At 38.4% G+C, this 23,333-nt stretch overlaps 1 protein-coding gene across 2 annotated transcripts; it reads right to left on the bottom strand.

Moving 5' to 3' along the window:
* Positions 1-4: 4 nt before the first annotated feature.
* Positions 5-23,333, bottom strand: LOC148348184 (uncharacterized). 2 transcript variants are annotated; one of them, XM_088321931.1, is made up of 8 exons: positions 23,254-23,330; positions 18,434-18,501; positions 15,800-15,872; positions 12,010-12,160; positions 11,769-11,929; positions 9,399-9,605; positions 7,541-7,722; positions 5-6,673 (listed from the first exon to the last, which is right to left on the bottom strand). In XM_088321931.1, exons 3-8 carry the CDS (start codon positions 15,855-15,857, stop codon positions 1,130-1,132), a joined length of 6,303 nt encoding a protein of 2,100 aa, XP_088178057.1. In that variant the 5' UTR covers positions 15,858-15,872; positions 18,434-18,501; positions 23,254-23,330; the 3' UTR covers positions 5-1,129. The 2 variants fall into 2 exon arrangements, with proteins under 2 accessions (XP_088178057.1, XP_088178056.1); XM_088321930.1 differs by lacking the exon at positions 18,434-18,501 and having other exon boundaries at positions 23,254-23,333.

Here is a 23,333-nt window from a genome sequence, read left to right as displayed (position 1 = left end):
AGAGTTCATTTCATTCTTTATTGGCAATAAACTTCGTTTGAAAAGTGATGAATATAAACTCATTTGGGTCTCTGGTCTTTGACACACCACGCTTTTGGTAAACACAAGAACATTGGCTAGGCCGTGTACAATTATTTCAGTCATTCTTCACTTAACATTCTTAACAGCTCAGACTAATTTTACATACTAAAAACCGTCAATTTCAAAGAAAAATAAATCCCTTTTTATGTGTTTTAGTAATCGAAAGTAAAAGTATTCAAGTAACCCACCTCGACGAACAGGTGCTACAGGAACATCTTTTCATAATACACCCTCTGGAATTGGGGCATGAGGGCCTATTGCCTAATGGTAATCGTTCATGTGGATTCCATACAAGCCTGCAGACGAGGTTAAAAATGTCTCAGGGCCTCAGTACATTTTAAGACACTTTTATTACATTCATGTTATTCACGTTGATTGCCCAATTTTGACTATAACTTTTATTTCATTAGTCAACTCAAACTGAAAAACAGCCTGCAAAACTCAGGTAGCCTGCACGTGCCACCCTGTGTGGACTTACATCTCTTCCGTCATAATTTAATTAGCTATATTTCCCCATTATAAATCCTCATAAAGCGATTAGAAAGATCACCTTCGGAACACAGGACCAATGATCAGCTTAGAAAAAATTGCCTCCGTGTATCTTTAATACATTGATAAAATTATACACACAAAATAATCATAAATATACAAATTTTTTAGAACTTCTGACAAAACTCTTGATGATTGAGCATGGTCAGGTACCCCACTTTTATTGCATACGTTACATTCCAAAACATCCCATGATAGGGTCGCAATTTTTTTTTTTTTTTGCAGTTACGTAATATACAATTGAATAATTTTTTTAGTGCGTAATGTGTTGTCAACATCGTAAGTTTTGGAGAAACTCAAAATGGTAAGACATTTTATCTTGCAAGCTGTTTTTTACTTTTGTGTACATATTAATCTACAACGGTGACGCACAGGTAGACAAGAAGCTCAGAAACTGAAAAACCAATCAGAATGCAGAACAATGCACAATGGAAATCAGTGAAGTAGCAAAACCAACAGAAGTGAACTACATTATAGCAAGGGGTTCACTGGATTCGTTTTAAAATTTGGTCGAAACATTGCCACCATCGTCAGTTATAGCTTCATCCTTGTCATCCCTCCCACCCTCAACGCCATCATTCAGGAGAGCCACCAAAGTGGACACTGTGGCGCCGGGATCCAAAAGTTTAACCAGCGGCAAATTCACACCCCTGTCCTGGAAAATGAGGTTTTGCAGCGTCATGGCCTGCATGGAATCTGTCCCGAGAGATGAAAGTGGCGTGTCGTCTTTCAGTTCGCTCACGTCGACGCCGACGGTTTTGCTCAGCAGGGAGACGACAAAATCTTTGGCTGGTACCTCCTCTGCATTTTTGATCTGAGAATCCGTCTCTCTAGACTTTCGAAGGGCTTGCTCCGCCACTGCTATCAGTCGGACTGTCAGGGCAGCGTTTTGAGAGAGGACATTAAAGCGCATGTTTCGAAAGTGGAAACGGCAAATAGCTTGTTGCGGTCGGTTGAAGAGCAACGATTGCTCCAAACTTTTATGGATCTCAGCCACCATCAGCACCATCATACCCTTGGCCTCTAGGAAGCGATGGAATAGCTCTTTGTTCAAGAGTAGTCCCAGATTCAGAGCTCCCCAGTTGATGGACTGCGCTGGCAGGCCTAGCTTGCGCCTGTAGTGGCAAAATAAATCCAGAAATGTATTTGCTGCCGCATAGTTTGTTTGCGCCAGGTTTCCTATAAAGGCCGTTATTGAAGAATAACACACAAAGTAATCGATTGGGCAGTTCAGAGTTGCGTTGTGCAAATTGAGAACACCGTTTACTTTTGGCCTGAAGACTTCCTCATATATGGATCTTTCAAGGGCCTCGATTAGTCCATCATGCAAGACAACAGCACTGTGAAAAACTCCTCGGATTGGATAGTCTTTGAACTGAAGCTGGATGTCCCTGACCACCTTGTGCACTGATTCAGACACAGCAATGTCACACTGCATACTGATGACCTTGTTCCCGCATTGCCTTTCTATGTTTTGCATCTCTTGCTGCACTTCAGCGGAGGGTTTGCTCCTGGAAAGGGTAATGACAACCTCGCCACCCTTTTGTGAGATGAACTTGACAGTTTCAAAGCCCAGCCCGGTCAAACCACCAGTTACGATGTACACAGATCTCTTTCGGAAAAGCTTTTTCTTTGAGACGATGAGTGGGATGTTTGATGCTGTCATGTTGACGTCTTTTCTCAGTCCTACAACTGCCAGTTTTTTTGAATTAAAGTAGGAATTCGGAGTTTCTGAGGGAATGCTTTCAATCTTTTCAGGTATGTCACACTGGAAAGGAAAGCTATCAAGGGAAAACTTCTTATTCAGGTTGAAAGACTTCAGCCAGTTATAAACACGTAGCCTTTGAGCGCTTAGGTAACCTTTTTGCAAAATGGCTGACATGTCAATTGTTTGCACGTGTACACTGTCTTTAATAATTTGGTGTTCGTCCTGGGTGAGCGTGTGCTTTGTTTGTGTTCCTCTAACGAGGACAACATTCCTGACTCCAGGAAAGTTACAGACTTCTTCAATTATTTTTTTGTTGTATGGAGGCAGGATGATGAAAGCCTTAAATCGATTGACTTCTTTGAAGGAACCATTTGTTCCGACGATTGTGTCCCAACCGGACTTTTGAGAGGCAATTGTCATCACCTTTACCAGAACAGATTCAGGAACTTTGGATATAATGCCGAGATGATGATCGGCTTTTGGCAAGACGCGACATAGGATTTCCTTCGCCAGCACAAAGTAGGAAATGCAAGGTGTTGTTTGAAGGAAGGGGAGATGTTTGGTTTTGTAACACACGTCCTGTGGAACTCTGATCCTGCTTGCTGCTTCCACAGGGTAACAGGAAGCCACACAATCTCCCACAACAAATTTCTTGACATCCTTTCCAACCTTAGTGATGATCCCACTAAAGTCGAGCATGAGAAGCTTGTGGTTCTGTGACGAGTGTTTGTTCCAGTAAAATGTCTGGCCAAATTTTAGATGTGGGACACTCACAGGGAAGTAATCGGATGAATGGACACATAATTTAGTGGGCTGGATTTCAACTGAAGTGTTACTCAGTTGTCCGATGTCGCAATGAACAGGAACGGCACTTAAGTGACTCATTCTAAAAGCATCCGCCGTCTGAAGGATGCAAGCTTCATTTGTGCTGGATGTGAAAGTTCCTTCGGAATTGTCAGTCTTTTCAGGAGATGTATGTGCAATAGAAGGTTGTATTATCGCCCCATCTTTGACTACCAGTTCTGGGTACTTGTTGCAAGGGTAAGATCGTAGGACCTCGGACAGACCCAGGATATCCTTAGCACTGACGGAACTAATGTCGACCAACTGAAATGAGAGCTCTGCAATTTCTGCTGCAAGGGACCTTGTCATGCCTACAATGGCAAAACCTGGATTAATGTGATCAACCGTAAGATCACTTGAGCAGAAGGTCACTGCCCGAATGGAGTTGGGGAATTGGATTTCCTTGAGCTCGACAACTATCTGGCGGAAAAATTCACAGCAATCTGCTAGATTTTGTAGAACTTCGTCAGGTGTTGACATGTTTAAGTTTTCTTTCCCCCACATAAACAATATCTCCTCAAACTTCTGATTGATGTCTGTTATGTTTAGGTTTTCCAAGAGGTAAGGAAATCCATGGTTTAAGATATCTTTGGCATGTGTGAATGAAATGTATAGAGAATGTGAGTCTAAATGTGGCGCGAGGGCTTTTGCAATCCCTAAATCATCAGAGAAAACTAAGGCCCTAGGTGGTGGATTAATTGTGAGCCCCTCTTCCATGATGCTGAAGTCGTTATGGTAAAAGTATTCCTCAACCACATGAGTTTGACTTCCAAGATACTTAATCAAAACATCCTTAACCTCAACCAAAACCCGACCATGTCGATCCGCCAGGCATCCGCAGACCTCAAAGTGGTCTGTACCAACATCTGTTGCCCTCAAGTAGACCGTCATCTCCTGTTGTAACGGTTCTAACACGGTCAAACTTCCAATCTTGGCGGGAAATCCCGGTCGTCCCGAAAAAATGTGCTCTACTGTGACTGGGAGAAGCTGCATGAAAAAGTCCAGCACTACCGGATGGACACAGTAGTCATGCAACTGAGACCGTAGTTCCTGTGGAACTGTGATCAAGGCAAAAGCTTCTTTCAGATCTTCTCCGTAGTGCACATTAGCTTTATTTGTAAAGATGTCTCCATACTGAAAGCCACCTTGGGTGAGATAACCGTAAAATTCTTGATAGGTCACAACTGATGTGCATCTTTTGTAGATGCTAATGAGGTCAATGCTGTCCTCCTCAACAGCACGTTCTTTCTTTGAGATGACTGTCCCTGATGCATATGTAGCTTGCGAGGAAAACACTTTGAAATTAGCTCTATTTTCTATTTCCTCCAGCTTCACCTTCATCTCCAGGGGGTTTGGGGTAATGACAAACGGGCTGTGAAAATTAACACTGAGCTCCAGCGAGTTGAGCGGAACTTTTGGTTTGGCGTCTGCCATGAATGCAGCTAAACCCAACTCGGCATAGAAGGACCCGGGAATGATGGGTACTTTATTGTGTCTGTGCTCTTTCAAGTAAAATGTTGACTCAGACGTCAAATCGCAGTTGAAACTTTTACTGTCATTGTCTATGTCGCAGAGCACAGGGTGGTTAGCCCACATGTTTTTTTGAGACGCTTTGATGATAATGTCCCTGTAAGAGGTATCAAACTGGTATCTCGGGAAAGGCAGCGGCGTTCTTTCGAACCCTGCATAATAGGTGTTCCAGTCTACATCTACACCAAGTTCAAAGAGCTTTGTAACCACAGACAAGAGTGTCTCGTGATCTTTGTTTGGCTGCTGCGAAGCTATGACAACAGTGTCATCGCCCAGAGTTTCCATGATGTTCCTCTGGAGGGCTCTTCTTGGACCGATCTCGACAAAAATGGCACTTTTCTTTCCCTGACTGGCTGATCGGACTGCCTGCTCAAAAGCGACAGGCTCACGCACATTCCTAGCCCAATAATCACCTGAGCAAAAATCCCCTTCAAGCGCCATCTCGCCAGTCACTGTTGAAAATAATGGAACGCTGAGTTCGTTCTCCACTAAAGAGCCGATTGTCTTTCTGATTTTTGGTAGAATTGGATCCATCATGTGGCTGTGGTAAGCAGCTGGCACCTCCAGCATGCGGATGAAGAGGTTGTTGCTGTTGGTTGCATTGCTCATCTGTGTTTGAAGGCTTTCGATCGCATCTGCATCCCCTGAAAGGGTGCAGGACTGTGGGCTGTTAAAAGCAGCAAGACAAACTCTCCCTGAATATCGAGGGAGAAGAGCTGTGACTTCTGATACAGCAATGTTGCTGATCACCAGCATCTTCCCCCCAGCCACTTCACCCTGGAGAACGCTGCGAAAGTGGATAACTTTGAGGGCATCCTCTAGACTTACGAGTCCTGAGCAGTGAGCAGCTGCCACCTCGCCGACAGAATGTCCCAAAATGGCGTGTGCTTTGACACCCCAGTGCCCAAGCAAGGTGACTATCCCCACTTGCAGAGCAAAGAGGAGAGGCTGGACAACTTCTGGAGTGTTGAAATTGCTGCCCTCCCTCTCGCTCTCAAGCGTGTCGAGAATGCTAAGCCTGCTCAGCTGTTGGTAGACTCGAGAAATCTGCTCAATTTTGCCCCTGAAGACTGGCTCTTGTCGGAGCAGCTCCTTGCCCATACCGTGGTAGGTGATGCCATTACCACAAAAGACAAAAACCAACCTTGGATCTTGGAAGGAGGGGTTTATGTTTTTGTTCACTATAGTTTGGAGCTTCTCTTTGAGGTCAGGTATGGATGAAGCCACAGGGGCCAGTCTATATTTGTGTTTGAGGTGGCTCCTCCTGCAGGCCGCGGTGTACAAAAGATGATCGAGATCAACATCGTTGTCCAAGCGCTTAATGGTGTCCTCCAGCGTGAGGGTGAGAGACTTTGGTGAATTTGCCGAGAGGACAAAATATTTCATCCTCCTGCTCTCTTTCTTGTTCAATCTGTTCACATGTTGGTGCTGCTGGTGCTGGATGACAATAGCGTGAGCGTTTGTTCCCCCGAAGCCAAAATTATTGATTCCTGCGACCCGTCCACAGTTATCCTCCCACCTCTGCACTGCTTTAGGAACTTGCATGTTCAGAGCCTTAAGGTCTACACTAGCTGTCTCCTCAGAAAAGAAAACGGAAGGAACGATAGTCCCGTGCTTCATCATGAGTAGCACCTTGATAAGTCCGGCCACTCCAGCGGCAGATTCCGTATGTCCGATGTTGCTCTTGACTGAGCCAATCAGTAGAGTCCCTGCGGTAGGAGCTCGCACTTTGGCGATGACATTGGACAGGCTCATTGCCTCGGTCGGGTCTCCAACAGGGGTTCCGGTGCCATGAGCCTCAATGTACTGGATGTTGGCGAGATCGCGCTCGGAGTAAATTGTTCGCAGAAGCGCCTCTTGCTGAATCATGGAGGGCTTGGTGATTGGTGACACAGTACGCCCGTCTTGGTTGACAGCAGTCTTGCTGATGATACCCCAGATGTAATCCTGGTCTTGTAAGGCCTATAACATACAGTGAGGGTATGATGAAGCTGAAGTTGCCATTTAAGAAGTCCTAAAAAAGATATTGCCCAGGAAGTACAGTAGACCCTCGGGATATGGTGTCTAAAGTTTGTTGTTTCAGTTTATGTTGTCAAAATCAGATGTTTTTCAGACACTTCTTTACCACTTTTTCACTACTCCACGACAACAATTTGTTTTGCGTTGCCCAAAATTTCCCCTTAGTGGTGTTTTTGCATATGTGGACTCACATCTCATTGACTTCATGTTTAATGCTGGTCTGCTATTGGTTTGTGTAAAAAAAATAAAATAAAATGCCAACATGCCATTGGCTGAACTACCTTCTTCAATGCCTTTCTTCATTTAGTTCAGAATGTTGTTTGCTTTGTAAGAACATAAGAACCTTTAAATTGATGCTTGCGATTATCTAGAAATACGAAGAAGGCACACGAATGGTTTCGCTCATTTAGCTGCAGGGTCGTAACAAATCAATGATCGGGACTAATATTAAAAATAGGGAGGCGATCAAAGCAAGTGGAAGTTTTAGAATAAGTTTCACTTTTAATCTAATGTCTCAATCTCCTTCTCTCCTAGGCATCCACCTATTACACCGCTGTACCAGCTCAAGTCACGGGTCAAGGTAAACAAAATGTTATTTTTACTTTACATGTATATTTAATTATAACGCTATTTAATAATAAACATGTATATTACGTACAAGGGGCTTACTTCATCTTATCTCGTTATTTCATGTTTTTATCTGGGATACCTGGAGCTAATTACTATAGGCTTCAATCCACAGCCATGAAATAATGTCGTATCCCGAGGGTCTACTGAATATTCCTTTAACTGGCAACTCGTTTGAGCCACCTTTGTCAGTGGTTTGAGAAGAACCACCCCACATCCTTCGCCTCTCCCGTAACCATTGGCCTTGTTAGAAAATGGCTTGCTGGTACCATCTGGAGAAATCATCTTGGCCTTGCTGAGAGCCACAAAAACTCTGGGCTCGAAGATGGAATTGACACCTCCGCACATCGCCATCTCGCAGTCCCCTGACAAAATGGCACAGAAAATTTTAAAACAGGGATCCCAAACTCGTTGCCAAGGGGGCGACAGTTTAGGCCAAGTTTAATGTTTTTGTGGCCACAGGGTTCCCTCGAACACTTGAAAAGTCTTAAAAAGGCATTGAATTCATTATTCTAAACATAAGGCCTTCGTTGACATTAAAATGTCTTAAATACAATTTTAGAAAGTCTTAAAAATGTGTTCACATTAGTAAGATTTATATTTGTTTGTACTAAAAACATTTAGTAACATTTATCAATTGTCTTTTTTAATAATTCACCGAGTTACTTTTGTGGCAACTTGGCATGACCACAATAACAAAACTATCCAAACGGTGATGTGGTTTCAGTCGGACGAATGTTTTAGGTCTACACACACTACACAGAGCAACTTTGGACAGAGACATTTACTTTGAACCATGCCGGGAAAGTGTACATTTAATGAGAAGTGTGTACAAGGCACCTTGTATTGTGTGCAAGAAATATTTGTTTTGTTTTTTTTCCTGTTTTTTGCGTTTCACTTGTAGTTTTTCTGTCAATTTGGCCTTAAATTTGATTTCATAGGGCATTTTGAAACGTCTTAAAAATTCTAAAATTTAACTTGACTTAAGCTGAAGGAACCCTGTATAAAATACTTTTTAACAGTTTAAACTGGTTTCTGATTTTTGGGAATAAGTACTTTCTCCACTTATCTTACCAGGGGACTGTGAGATGGCACTATGCGGGGGAGTCAACTGCATCTTGGAGCCCCGAGTGTTTGTGGCCCTTAGCAACGCCAGGATGAAGTGTATACGAGGCACCGTGTATTGTGTGCAAGAAATATTTGTTTTTTTTTTGTTTTGTGTGTCTCAATTGTGGTTTTTCTGTCGATTTGGTCCTAAATTAGATTCAAAGGAATTAAATAAGTGTTTGAAAGTCTTGAAGTTAAGTTGACTTAAGCTGCAGGAACCCTGGGCAAACGTGAGTTTCATATGAATGCTACCTCCATGCTAATTAGCTAGGCAGGGCTTGATATTGTTAACAATTCAATCGCAAATGCTTTCATTACGGTGCATGTGGGATTAAAAAAAACATTAGCTTGCAAAATGCGACTACTGTCTGCAGTGTGCTTTATGGTGAAGGTGGCTGGCCGCTTTTGTGAACAGCATTCAATGGAGCGAGATGGAAAATGTGACAGAGCGAGCGTGTGCACATGCACTTCTGACTAATGACATTTTTGTACTTGCATAATGTATTTGGTCTCTCAAATTTTATGTTCCCTATTATTATTATTTACTTTTCACTGACAAGCAAAATGACTGGATAGAAATGCAAATGTTTATCGATCTTGTTCGTATTTATTTAGGATGTTTTGACATGAAACCCAGCTAAAAAGACTTTCAGAGGCCTAAAGCATAACTGTGTACATTTTCACAAAAATCGATTTAGCCATTTCGGAGCGTATAAGCTACAAACGAACACAAAACGGGACTGATGATTTGGTTTAGATATTTTCGATTTCGATTGATTTATTTTGATTTAGATAAATGTGTTTATTTTCTTAATTCATTCTTATGGATACTTTTTTATCTTTAGATCTTCTTTTGTGTAGAAAATTGGAGAATAGCGGAATCTTTTGTTTTTATCCTGTGGCAATCCCTATGCGATCCCACTGTACGGCATACCTTGTTTGATGGCCTGGCAGGCCAAGTGCAGCGCCACCAGGGAGGACGAGCAGGCGCAATCAATGGCAAGGGACGGCCCCAGGAAGTTGAAGATGTACGATACTCTATTTGCAGCGATACTCATGGCCAAACCTGCCCCTGTCCAGTGGTTGATGATGCTGGGATGGGCATGCGCCGCGTTGGTTTCATAGTCTCGGTTCATGAGACCTGACAGAAAAAAAAAGAATGCATTTCTTTTGTTTTTTTTTAATTCTTTTACAAATTGAGGTAGACCCCAGGGATACAACATTCATCCATTCATAAAGTGACATTGACATATAACGGGGATGGAAACCTATGCAAATGTCTTCCAAACCCCTGGTACCCCAGTCTAAAACATTAAAATAATAAAATAGTATATACCGTAGTATTGGGCAGCACGGCAGCGCAGTGGTAAGCGCATGTGCGACACAGTTCTGAGGTCATTAAATCGAACCTTCCTGTGTGGAATTTGCATGTTCTCCCCATGCTTGCGTGGGTTTCCTCCGGGCACTCCGGTTTCCTCCCTCATTCCAAAACCATGCATGTCAGGTTAATTGGCCGGTCCAAATTGTCCCTTGGAGTCAATGAGCAAGTAAGTTGTCTCTCTCTGTGTACCCTGTGACCGGCTGGCAGCCGGTTCAGGGTGTCCCTGCCCACTGCCTGGATATAGCTGGGGTGGGCTACAGCAACCCCCGTGACCCTACTGAGGATAAGCGATGCAGATAATGAATGGATGGATGGATATATGGTATTTACAGTAATACCTATTTTCTGGGGCATCCAGGTTACACTATGCGAAACGTCTCAAGACTAAAGAATGATAACTTTCTGCAGCAAATTACTGCTGGAACTACCTTTAGGACATTAAATGCAACTGAGGGCAGCAAGATTTGTGTGTCTATCCCTTATGGTTTGGGAGAAAAAAGTGTTTTTACAAGATTGCGTTTTGGCTTTTTCAGCTCATGGTTAAGGAATTTCTGCAAATCAGCTCAAAACTAAACATTTTATTCTCCCGTCACACATCTGCCCAAAATTCAAAAGTGTGCCCATCCAATCTGGTGGTCTTTATAGATCGGGGGCGTGTTAAATACAATTGAAAATGCATAATTGCAATAAGATGCTCTTACATTGATGAATGAATCAAGTTAATTTAGCTGTGAAACGAGATTTCTAGATATCTATGTTCGATATATATATATATATATATTTTTACCCTGAGCGCATTTGTTTCGACTCACGGTCTGACTGGTTTTAATTTCATGCACTTAGTTGTCCAGTGTGGTTTATATATGTAAAAAAATATCCGCTAACAGAATATTTCAAGGGTGCACCTTATATTTCAGAAAATACTGTAATATATATGTAAAGTATAGGAATGAATAACATTATGAATAAATATACATGTCAACGAATTTTTTTATTCTATATGTCTTTGGTGTGATTTGAGTTGAACCGGTCGAGTTGAGTGACGGGTGGATGCCGAGAGAGGGTGGCAGGGTGGGTCGGCTTAAAAATGGAAACGGATTTTAAAACTTGTGAAGATTGTCAGTCCCATAGATTTCCTTGATAGTAATAGTATGGATTATTAATTGTTTTCCACCATGCAACTTAGCATTGGTAGCTATTTTTGTGCCTTCTTTCGTGATATTCACAAGCTTCGTTTCCTTGGTTATTGTGATTTTTGCTTCTCCTTTTACCACCATTGCAAGCCTTGCGACCTATAGAGAATGAATACAGAACAAAAAAGACAGTATTTTATCACTGTCTGACAAAGTCTAAAGGACACCAGATTCTAAACTAAATGAAGAGAAAAGCATTGTGGGACACAGTTCAGCCAATAATATATCGGTATTTTCAAGACGCCGTGATGGCGTAACTTGTTTTTTTTGCTAGCTATAATTGAGCATTGTAAAGGACGACTTTGTGTTTTCTCAATTCTCCGATATTCATCTTTGGTACCATGACACAAAAATGGTATGACTATGAGATCGCTTTTCATATGTTGACCATATCACTGTTGGTTGAGTGGTTAGGATTCGGCGCTTTTATTGCTGCGACCCGGGTACAATTCTCGTTGTTTTGCATCATTTTTTGCGACTCTTGTCGGCAATATTTTAGACTGATCAATCACGGGATATAAAAAAAAAACCCTGTGTGCAACATTCACCTAAACTCTGAATTTTTTAGGTTAAAAAAGGGCACTATACACAAATACAGTATTGTTGATAGCACAACCTGGGGAAAATGCCATAAAAAGGGACCTAAAAACATTTTCAGCGCCATAAAGTGAAAAGTCTTAAAACAGGCTCGCCTTATCCCGAGGGCCTACTGTAATGAAGTGATTTTTACCAAAATACACTCCAGTTTTGGTCCCGCTGGCTTTTTCCATGGGGATGCCGGCGTTTTCTAGAGCTCTGTAGACGCATTGGAGAAGCTGCTTCTGCTGAGGGTCCATTTGTTCCACTTCGCTATCGCTAATGCCGAAGAACTTGTTGTCGAACATGTTGAAACTGTGCACCAGAAAAGTCTGAGTTGTTACCAGTTAGTTTACCATTGCTAACTTGTATTCCACCAAGTATTAGTGACATACTCATCAACGAGGGCAGCTTTGGCCGTGTGTGCCTTTCCCGTCTTGTTTTCGGCGTCATACCAGGCTGCTACGTCAAACCGCTCCTTGGGAATCGCCGTGGCGCAATTGCGGCCGTTCACCAGAACCTTCCAGAAGTTGTCCAAACCCTCTCCTAAGTAGAAAACATGTTCCAATTTTAAGAACATTTTCATTTTATTGTTAATTGCTTCCATATACTGTAAAATGAATTCAACCATTGGGAGGCATTTTTTACATATTTTGTCTTTTTGATTGTTTGGATGAAATATCATTCAATGTACATAATGCAAAATTTGATCAATAGATGGCACTGTATTTTCGAATCCAGACAAAAACTAGTGCCTAAAGCCAAACGAGCACAGCGTAGCAGCAAGATGCCAGACAAACATGGCAGCAACAAAGAAGTATGGATTCCCCAAGGTAAAATATATCCACATTTCTCAACCTATAAACATTTATAACGATTACATATACGATCATTCATGTATTTTTGCCTAGTATTCAAATTGACTTATTTTTTTTATCCTAAATAAAAGGTTTTTTTGTACCACTTGGAGGCATTAAATATTACATGCTGTCCCTTTGAAAAAAAAAAGCATAGAAAAAAATAACTACAGTGGGCATCAAAGAAAAGCATATATGCATTTGAGCTAAGGACCCCTGGAACATTTTGAATAGTTTGAAGTAAAATAAACCTGAAATTACAAACTTATATCACCATGAAGGCATGGACATTCTATGGTCACAAATACCTCGAGTGTAAATAGTTATTTCTAACCCCAAAATTGGTTTACAATTTCAAATAAGTTAAAAATAAAAAACGATTTAAAAAATCAATAAAAAACGGAAACTGGAAGAATTTTTTCACATTTGGGAGTCTTTAATGATTTTAAAGGCACAATGTTTATTATTAGGGCAGCACGGCGCCTCAGTGGTTAGCGCTTGTGCGGCACAGTTCATGTCATGGGAAACTGTCGTGGGTTCAAATCCAGCTCCAGACTTCCTGTGCGGAGTTTGTATGTTCTCCCCGTGCTTGCGTGGGTTTCCTCCGGGCACTCCAGTTTCCTCCCACGTTCCAAAAACATGCATTTCAGGTGGATTGGCCGGCCCAAATTGTCCCTAGGTGTGAATGAGCGAATGAGTTGTCTGTCCCTGTGTGCCCTGCGATTGGCTGGCAACCAGTTCAGGGTGTCCCCTGCCCATTGCCCGGGGATGGCTGGGATGGACTCCAGCCCCCCGCGACCCTAATGAGGATAAGCGGTACGGATAATGAGATGAGATTAGATGTTTATTATTTGACCACCAGATGTGGCTGTATGGTGTAGTGCAACCAAAAATAATTATAGAAAAAAATAATACGCATTGTCTCCGTAAAAAAAAGGCATTCTTGCAACAAAACTGTTTAATGTAATGATTAAATTCCTTACTTTTTGGATCATTTTAATCAGTTTTAAAGTCAATTGTTATTTTTTTTAATTGATCCGCTTGAATTTTTGAAATGTATTTACAAAACTCTTTGAAATGATTCCAAGTCAAGTCAAGTCATGTTTATTTGTATAGCCCTTAATCACAAATAGTCTCAAAAGGCTGCACAGACCACAGATTATTGCAAACCACGGACTATTATTACACCATTCCCCGATCTAAAACCTACATGAGGGCAAGGAAAAACTCAAATTTTAGCAATGTTGCGAAGATGGAAAAAAGTTGTTCAAGTAATATTTTTATAGTGCATTTGAAAGGACAGATTGGGGTCAAATATGACACCTAAACTTTTGACTGAGTCACTCTGGGTGATGTAACATTTGTCAATGTTCAGAGCTGTTTTTGAGAACAAGTCACGGTATTTAGATGGAACAATAACTAACATTTCGGTCTTTTCAGAGTTAAGGCACAAGAAGTTGAGTGACATCAATTCTTATATCTCAGTGAGGCAGGCCTCCAAATTTCCACAGTTTAGTGTGGCAGATTCCTCCATCGGAAGATATAGTTGAGAATCATCTGCGTAGCAATGAAAACTGATATTATACTTGCGAGTAATATCACCTAATGGAAGCATGTAAATGCTGAAAAGAAGGGGGGCCAAGTACTGAACCCTGCGGAACACCACAGGTAACACAAAAGAGCTCAAATGTCATTTCACCATATTTAACACGTCATATTTAGTGCGTCATATCTGAGAGGTAGGATCTGAACTATGATAGGACGGTTCCTTTTCCAACCGTTCTAGTAAGACATTATGGTCCACAGTGTCAAAGGCAGCACTAAGGTCCGTCAGCAGCAAGAGTGATGAATAAATAAATAAAATAAGATAAATGAATACAATTATTGTTTTTTGAATTAAAAAAATATATATATTTTAATGGTTATTGGTCACGGATTACAACAAAAAGAAAAAATACTAATAACTAATATATACAAAGTTGTCACCATTTAAATAATGACCATAACAGAAAGAAAACCAAGCATTATATGGGACTTTTTATTTTTATCACAAAAAAATTCAGTTACAATTTAATAGAATAAATAAATAAAAATATGTTGTATGTACTGTATAAATAGTACACACTCAATTTAAGTACTTTTTCAACCAATGCATCCATTTTTTTGCGAAAATAACCACATTTAACATAGATAAAAGAAACTACCGGTAATCAATTTGATTATTATTAATGTCCTGTTTTTCATAAGTTTTTATTCATATTCTTAGGCAAAAAAACAAACCAGTGAATAATTGATTATATATATATATATATATATATATATATATATATATATATAATATTACAGGAAAGTGTTTTTTCCTGTACTGTATGCGCAGTGTATATAGCTGTAGCTTCATCTATCTCTCTCTCTCTCTCTCAAGTACGCAGACTTGTAATTTATTGTTAAATGATGGGCTTTGATGATTTGATCAGCTGATGACATGTTTTTTTAATCAATAAATAAGACATTGCTTGTTACCCAGTACTTGAGTAGTTTTTTTCACCAAGTCATTTTATACCAAATAAATTATCACAAATATTGAATGAATTATAAAACAACTGGGAATAAATACAATTATCAATGACATAAAACCCAAGTTGGCAAATAAGTAGCAATAAAGACAAAAATGTGTTAAAATATTTTAATTATAATAACTTAAGTAAATGATTTGAATCGCTTTGCACATTGATTATTCACATATTCACACCAAAATGTATTAATTTGGGAAATTAAAAGAATATTGTAAAAAGTAAGAATATAAGTATAAATTAGGAGAACCTTTTGTCAAAATAATCTAAATAAAAGTGTGCATTAATTTTTATTCAATATAAATAAGAATATACAATAAAATTGATTCGTCTAACATATTTTATTTAAATATTACAACATTACAAATATTTACATCTTTTTTAAAAGAATATGAACTTTTTTTTAAAAAAGAAAAAAATGAGATGAAAGGGGGTAAAAGAAAAATGAACAAGAAATAAAAGATAAAAAGAAAATAATGCAAAAAAATGAAAAAAAAAAACAACAAGGAAAAAATTTAAAAGTAAAACAAAGGAAAGAAAAAAGGGGGAAAGGAAAACTAAAATAAAAAAGAATTTAAAAAAACAGTTTGACTTCCCATTCATGAATACATCAAAACATACACTACTGTTGAAAGGTTTGGGGCCGCTTAGATATATATAATATGTATATAAAAAATACGTACATATATATATATATATATATATATATATATATATATATATATATAATAAATGTGATAAAAATGTTGTATCGTTACCGCCAGGGAAGTTGCATCCGATGCCCACCACGGCAATAGCATCCTGTTCCTTCTCCATCCTCGCCAATGGGACCTGAGCAGCACAGATTAAGTCAAGTCCTTTTTTGTTCATGGAAGGTTATTCTTGTTTCAACTAAACTAAGCCTGGGCATGCTCATACTCATATATAAACCTCCCCGCCCCATTAAATATTAACGAAGTATCGTTTATACGTCACCACGGCGACGTCTTTCTGAAGTCGCGTTACTGATTAGGCGCGCTTTATTGAGGAAACGAATATGTTTACCGGTAACGAGCCGCTCTCAGTGAAGCTTATCTTTTTTTGTGCTCGGAAAAAAATACAGTCGGCATCGCTCCGACAGCTGACTATCAAAAGTTCTGACTGCAATAAAGCGATCTTGTAGAATTATCAGATGAATCCGATAAAAGAAAATAAACATGGGGGAATCACTAATGGAAGATCTATCTAATCTGAATATGTCTTATGTGTTTTGGATGGGTCCTTGAAATCCTTTTGAAAATGCTTGAATTTTAATGTTGTGCTTTCAACCCTTGAAAAGTGCTTTAACTTTGCCGTAAGTGTCTGCAATAAAGTGATATTTAAACAATTGTTTTAATTTTTCGGTTATTTTGTCGATTCAGACTGATCAGATGAAAGAAAATAAAAATTGAGGTACCACTAATGGCAGATCTCATCTAAATATATTCGATGTGGTCAGTATGGGTGTTTGAAATCCTTGCAAAGTGCTTGAATTTTAGATAAAGTGCTTGTGAATGCTTGAAATTGTTGCCCTGTTTTACAAGTCTGCTTAAAAATGACACCGACACTGCTCTCTTTTCTACTGCATTTTTCCTCGTGATTAACAGCAGCTGGCATTAGTTTGTTTGGAATTGTTTTATTAAGTTTTATTGCCCCGTACTGGTCGCACCGAATAGGACATGTGCATGCTATCGGTTTGCAATAAAGCGATATTAAAATGATTGTCCATTTTTTGGGTTATTTTGTCGATTCATCAGATGAATCAGGTTGAAGAATATAAACATGGAGGTACCACTAGCGGTAGATTTATCTCATCTAAATCTAAATCCATTTAATTCTAATGCTGTGTATTCAACCCTTAAAAAGTGCTTGAATTCACGGTGAAGTGCTTGTAAATGCTTGAAATTGTTGCGATGTTTTTCAACAAATCTGCTCTAAAATGATGCAGGCACTGCTGCATGGTGGCTTTGCTTTGCTATTGTATTTCTTCTTCCCTCATGATAAGCAGCAGCTGACATTAATTAGTACGGCTTTGTCCTATGATGCATCATTGCCCCCTACGGGTGGCGCCCAAGAGGACAGGAGCATGCTACACTTTAACAGGCCACATTGAAATATGTGTGTTAGTGCAAGAATTGCATATTAATTTCGGACATTTTTTTGGGGTCATGCAAAAAAATGAAGGAAGTGTTTTCCAGGGGTACATTCTAATGGGAAGAACTTCCTGCAACTACGGGGAGAGATTTGTCAAAAAAATATTTACATATTTATTGTTCAGATCCATAAATATATTCGTGATTTACTCAAAATCTTATGCGCACAAAACATTCAAAATCGCATGGGTAAATCACATATAAATTTGTGCATCTGCGAAATACAAATTCTTCTTTTTATGCGAATGGAATGTTTTAAAAAGTGACTTCGAAAATCCTTCAGTTCTTTAATTTGGCCATAAGAAAGTTGTGCGAACCCTCGATCTACATCTTTACTTACTACTTACTTACTACTTTATAAATCTGTAATTGTTTGTATTTGTGAACAGTTGTACTTAAGGCCTCCATAGGTGTCTTTAGCTAGGTTTCATGCCTAGACACTTGAAATAAATTCCAACCAAATTGATAAAAACTTTTGTGAGGTCTGACGGCCAAATTGCAGCTCCTAACCACCGACCGCTCCAAGCAGCCATATCCAAGCTCCTATTGGCAACGCCAGGCCATATTGCCCGTCGACCAATAATTCCCACGAAAGAAGACGAAAAACTATTTTTTAGTTAATATATCATGTATCCAATGTACATAAAAAAACGTGTTTACGAGTTTTATATGTCGTAAAATGACAAATAAAAAGCTTTCATCTAAATAACAATGTGACATAAAAGTTTTTGTTTTAAAAAAAAAAACACATTTAGTTTAAAAATTAAATCACGACGCTCTATCCTGCAACCTTCAGGAAATTCTGTTATTTCTTAAAAGACCCAACCACTAGGGGCCCACACAAAACTAGCAATAAATAACACAGAAGACAAAAAAAATACCACTTACCATAAATCTGGAACATTATTTTCATTTTTTTTATTTAAAAAGAATAATTGTTAAATCAAAACAATACACACCACCAAAAAAATGTAGCATTTTCCATTTAAATGGGACCTTACTGTTCTCATTTTAAGTCAGAATCTATCTATCTATCTATCTATCTATCTATCTATCTATCTATCTATCTATCTATCTATCTATCTATCTATCTATCTATCTACCTTGGTCATATCCCTCAAGAAGCGTGACCGACAGCAAGGCGAACACATACAATAGCAAAGAAAATAAAAGGAGGAAAAAAATAGCAAAAAAAAAACACACACAATTTTGTTTACATACCAGGACACTTAGCTATGGGTGATCCTGCTGATTGGGGGTGGCCCCCTCTCGCAGCATGTGCAGAGATACTTTGTACAATGGACAATAAACACCACAAAAAAGTCAGTTCTCACCGTGAGCACCAATGAGAATTATTGTTTTCATAATAGATTTTGGCAGCACGGCAGCGCAGTGATTTGCTCGTGTGCGGAACAGTTGAATGAATGAATGAAAACTTTTATTTCGAACATTAAAATAAAAACAGGACAAAAACAATGAGTCGACAACAAAATAATGTCACATAACATGTTCGAGAAGGGGTAGTCAGAAGCAGATGCTTATTTTCCCTACCCCTTTATCTTCCCCACTAAATACATCCCACAAATCCTATTACATAGGTCAGATATCAATAATTATAATAACTACAATAATCACATATTTAATATACCAATCTTCGCAATACCCATCCCTCAACGCCACAATGCGCCCAGCCACCAAACGTCACCGCGGCACCAATGACAATAACAACAATAAAAATAAACATAATGGTTAGCGCTTGTGCGGCACAGTTCATGTCATGGGAACCTGTCGTGGGTTCAAATCCAGCTCCAGACGTCCTGTGCGGAGTTTGTATGTTCTCCCCGTGCTCGCGTGGGTTTCCTCCGGGCACTCCGGTTTCCTCCCACATTCCAAAAAAACATGCATTTCAGGTGAATTGGCCGGTCTAAATTGTCCCTAGGTGTGAATGAGCGAGCGAGTGAGTTGTCTGTCCCCGTGTGCCCTGAGATTGGCTGGCAACAAGTTCAGGGTGTCCCCTGCCCACTGCCTGGAGATGGCTGGGATGGGCTCCAGCCCCCCGCGACCCTAATGAGGATAAGCGGTACGGCTAATGAGATGAAAATAAACATAATATTTATAATAACAGTTCTGATATAATAATAGCAACAATAACAACAAGATAACCATAGTTTTAAACGCAGTATTTCTAATCTCACTCTTACACTGTATTTCGCCAGTAATGCTTTTTTGTATTTAAATTTGAACACATGGATAGTTGGACATTGTTTGATCTCATCTTGTAAATTATTCCAACAAGATATCATTGATGAAAATTAGAAATTTTTTCGGGGAAGAAGATTAATTTTCTAGAGTCCAGATGATAAAATCGATATAAAAAAGGACAATTTCTGTAATATCAGAGAATTTATCTGATCTAATGAAAAATATCTAAAATGTATATAAAAATCAAGACGCATAAATGCTGTAGTTGGTTGGTTGGTTCCTTCACATGTTAGGCGAATGTGCTAACCACTGCACTAAATAAATAAATAAAAAAATCAAAGTAAAATTGGTTTGGGAAGCAATCGATCTAATTAACGACTAGCTTCACTATCTCAAACTCAATTTTTTATTTAAATTCATACCATTTATGTATTTTACAATGAATTAAACAGCATTAAAAGTTCCTGGTTGCATATGTAATAAAACATTCCGTATGACTAGTTCAGATAACCACACCCAAACCTCACCTCATTAGACTTTAGTAATCATCATATGAACAACTGATTTTATATATATATATATATATATATATATATATATATATATATATATATATACATCCATTATTTGCACCGCTTATCCTCATTAGGGTCGCGGGGGTGCTGGAGGCCATCCCAGCTATCTTCAAGCAGTGGGCAGGGGACACCCTGAACCAGTTGCTAGCCAGTCTCAGGGCACACAGAGACAGACAACTCGCTTGCTCAATCACACTTAGGGACAATTTGGACCGGCCAATTAACCTGACATGCATGTTTTTGGAATGTGGGAGGAAACCGGAGTGGCCGGAGGAAAACCCACGTAAGCATGGGGAGAACATGCAAACTCCACACAGGAGGTTCGATCTTATGACCTCAGATTTGTGCCGCACTCGCGATAACCGCTGCGCCGCCGTGCTGGCCATATATATATATATATATATATATATATATATATATATATATATATATATATATATATATATTCTATACACGCACAGGTCCTTCAAAGAAATTGCCATAATGTTCATTATTCTCTTTAATGAACTGATAAACATTTTATTATATTTTAGATTAATTACACACAACTGAAGTATTTTATCTTGTTATGCTTTTATATTGATTTTGGCAAAAAAAGTACTGGAAAAAAAACAAAATCCCAATCTCACATAATTAGCATATTTAATCCGACCAATACAATCCCTAGCAAAAAGTATGGAATCACCAGTCTCGGACATTATTTTTTGTAGAAAAAACTTAGATCACAAATTTTAAACAATCCTAAGGTCATTCTAAAGTTCAACATATTTGCATTCAAAAACACTAAAATTTCCGAAGGACATGCAAAAAGAACTTTGCTCCACTGAGCAACAGTCCAGGTCAGGAAAGGCATATTGCTGCACACACTTGTGCACTGTGGCTCTGGATGCTTCTATTCCAGACTCAGTAGACTGCTTCCTCAGGTCCCCCAAGGTCTGGAATCGACCCTTCACAATTTTCCTCAGGACCAGGCCCCCTCTTCTGGTTGTGCAGCGTTTTCTGCAACACTTTTTTCCTCCCACAGACTTCCTAATGAGGTGCCTTGATACAGCACTCTGGGCAAGCCTATTCACCCATAGATTTATTTTTGTGTCGTACCCTCTTGCTTGAGGGTGTCAATTGTGGCCTTCTGGACACTAGTCAGGTTAGCAGTCTTACCCATGATTGTGGTTTTGAGTAATAAACAAGTCTGGGTGTTTTTAGCCTCAGGAAATATGTGCAGGTTTGAAGAGTTAACTTATTGACTCAGATGCTTAGGTCAGTAGCTCGTTTAGAGGATTTTTTTCATCATATGCTAATTGTTTGAGATAGGAAGGGTTTCCAAGAGTTGTATGCCAAATTTAAAAAAAAACAACAACAATAGATTAGCTGAAATGTTTCAGTTGGTGTGCAATAAATCTAAATTATATGAAAGTTTCATTTTTTATAATTAAATTACAGAAAATGAACTTTACCACAATATTTTTTTAAATAAGATTTTCTTTCTTTATAACATAAATCAAAATCATTCAAAATTGGCAAAGCACATAATAAAGACAAAATAACGATTAATCTGTAAATCAAATACAACTACTTTATCTCATAAGTACAAGAAAACATTTGAAAGAAGCTTCTCTCGATGAAAGTGAAAGTATTTTTCTACTTACAATGGTGTCATTAAATAAGCGTCAGTTATGTAGCACCGCAGAAAGAGGTCATTTCTTTCAAAATAAGAGCACTAGGAGGAAGTATAGTATTAGCGGTCGTAATTTTGCTAGATTATTGAGGGTTTGATCAAAATGTGCCCTCTGTTAAGTAATATAATTTCCTTTTTAACTGTTGATTTGATCTTGTAAGCATATTTAGTTGTACTTTGATTATATGCCCATGTAAATATTTCACTTAATGCACACACGCAATATTATCTTGAATTTGGACATCAAATGTTTAAATTCAAACTATTTTGATCTAATATTTATTCTATTGTATGTATTATTCCCGATTTATATTGTATATGTATAAAATCTCGAATTAATTTATTGAGTGCCACAGATGTATTTTCTCATCAGGCATGTTTCTTTCGCATTGCAAAAAAATAAATAACAATCTTACCCCCTTGTCAGAAAATGTCTTTTTATTTATTATATGCTATTTTTATTTGAATTTATAACAAAATTATACTCACATTACAAAAAAAATAGATCATTTTAACCCATTGTCAAAAAATGTTGCTATTTTTTCCTGATTTTATATTTTTACTTCAGTTTTTCTTAAAGGGACAGTGTTTTATATTTGTCTACTAGATGTCTTTGTAATGTGTCTTGGAACCAAAAATTAGTCAAAAGAAGACAACAGGGGAGTGAAAGTGAAGAAAAAACACCCCTTTTCTTTCCATTTGTACCCAGCCTTTCCTCTAAGAAAGCCAAAAAGAAGGGAAAATGATTTTTTCTAAAATGAATAAAAAAATAGGGAAGAAGAAAGAAGAAAAGGGCAATAAGGGAAAATGGGAATAAAAAGAAAAGTAGGTGAGAAGAAAACAAAAAAGGTAAATGAAGAAAGAAAAAAAAGAATTAAAGAGAAAAAACACAATAATGAAAAAATTATCTTATTTTTCTTTTCATTTTTTTAAATTTTTCTGTATTTCAGATTGGTCAATATTCTGTTCCTTTTTCCTTGAGTTTTACTTTTGTCTTTTTTCTTTGTTCTCTTTCTTTTTCTTTTTCTTATCTTTTTTCCTGTTTGTATTTTTCAAATTAAATTTGGTAATTTTTCTTTTCCTTATTTTCTTGATTTTTACTTTTTGTATAAATTCTTCCTTTTTCGTTTTTCTTGTTTTTTTTTTTCTTTTTTTGTTCTATTTTTTTGTCTTCCTTTCTAAAGTGATAAGGTGCCTTTGGGTCACCCTGAGTCTCTGTGTTTTCTCTTATTCTGTTGTTCTTTTAGCACTCGTTTTCGGTGGCACAACACAATACAGCAACGTCTGGTGGGAAAATAATACACACTGTCTCTTTAACTTTCATATTCAGGCGGGAGCCTCAAACTATCTTCCTGGGGGCTGTGAGTTTGAGACCCTTGCCATAGACATATAGTAGTCATATAGTGGACATAGAGTGAGTAATACACATTGTACCTTTAACATTTCTATTTTAAGTATTTAACTTTGTGCAGAGGGAAAAAAAAGTCACTTTTCTTACTTTGTTTCCATTCTTATTTTATTTGTACGCTGCCCTGCTATAACATTTTGAATAATGAATTTAAATCATTTTAAGCGTGGCATGCACTTACCTCTTGCTTTGGCGTTCTGTGCCTTCTCAGTGAGATGGAAAAGTGTGAAAATGTGGGGCCTGCATCCTTGAAGTGAGATA

Source organism: Urocampus carinirostris, chromosome 18 (assembly GCF_059441175.1).
Source record: "Urocampus carinirostris isolate Australia breed hairy pipefish chromosome 18, RoL_Ucar_1.0, whole genome shotgun sequence".
NCBI lineage: Eukaryota > Metazoa > Chordata > Actinopteri > Syngnathiformes > Syngnathidae > Urocampus > Urocampus carinirostris.
Note: the sequence above shows the minus strand (reverse complement) of the source record. Positions and strands in the feature narration are given on the sequence as shown.

What these genes read in the sequence shown, in the direction of transcription:
- LOC148348184 (XM_088321930.1), bottom strand. Translation starts at nt 15,857, where the DNA reads ATGGAGAAGGAACAGGATGCTATTGCCGTGGTGGGCATCGGATGCAAC. An exon ending in CGGATGCAACTTCCCTGGCG is followed by an intron (nt 12,161 to 15,799) that starts GTAACGATACAA and finishes TTTTCTACTTAG; the next exon opens with GAGAGGGTTTGGACAACTTC. An exon ending in CTGCCAGGCCATCAAACAAG is followed by an intron (nt 7,723 to 9,398) that starts GTATGCCGTACA and finishes CCATTTTGTCAG; the next exon opens with GGGACTGCGAGATGGCGATG.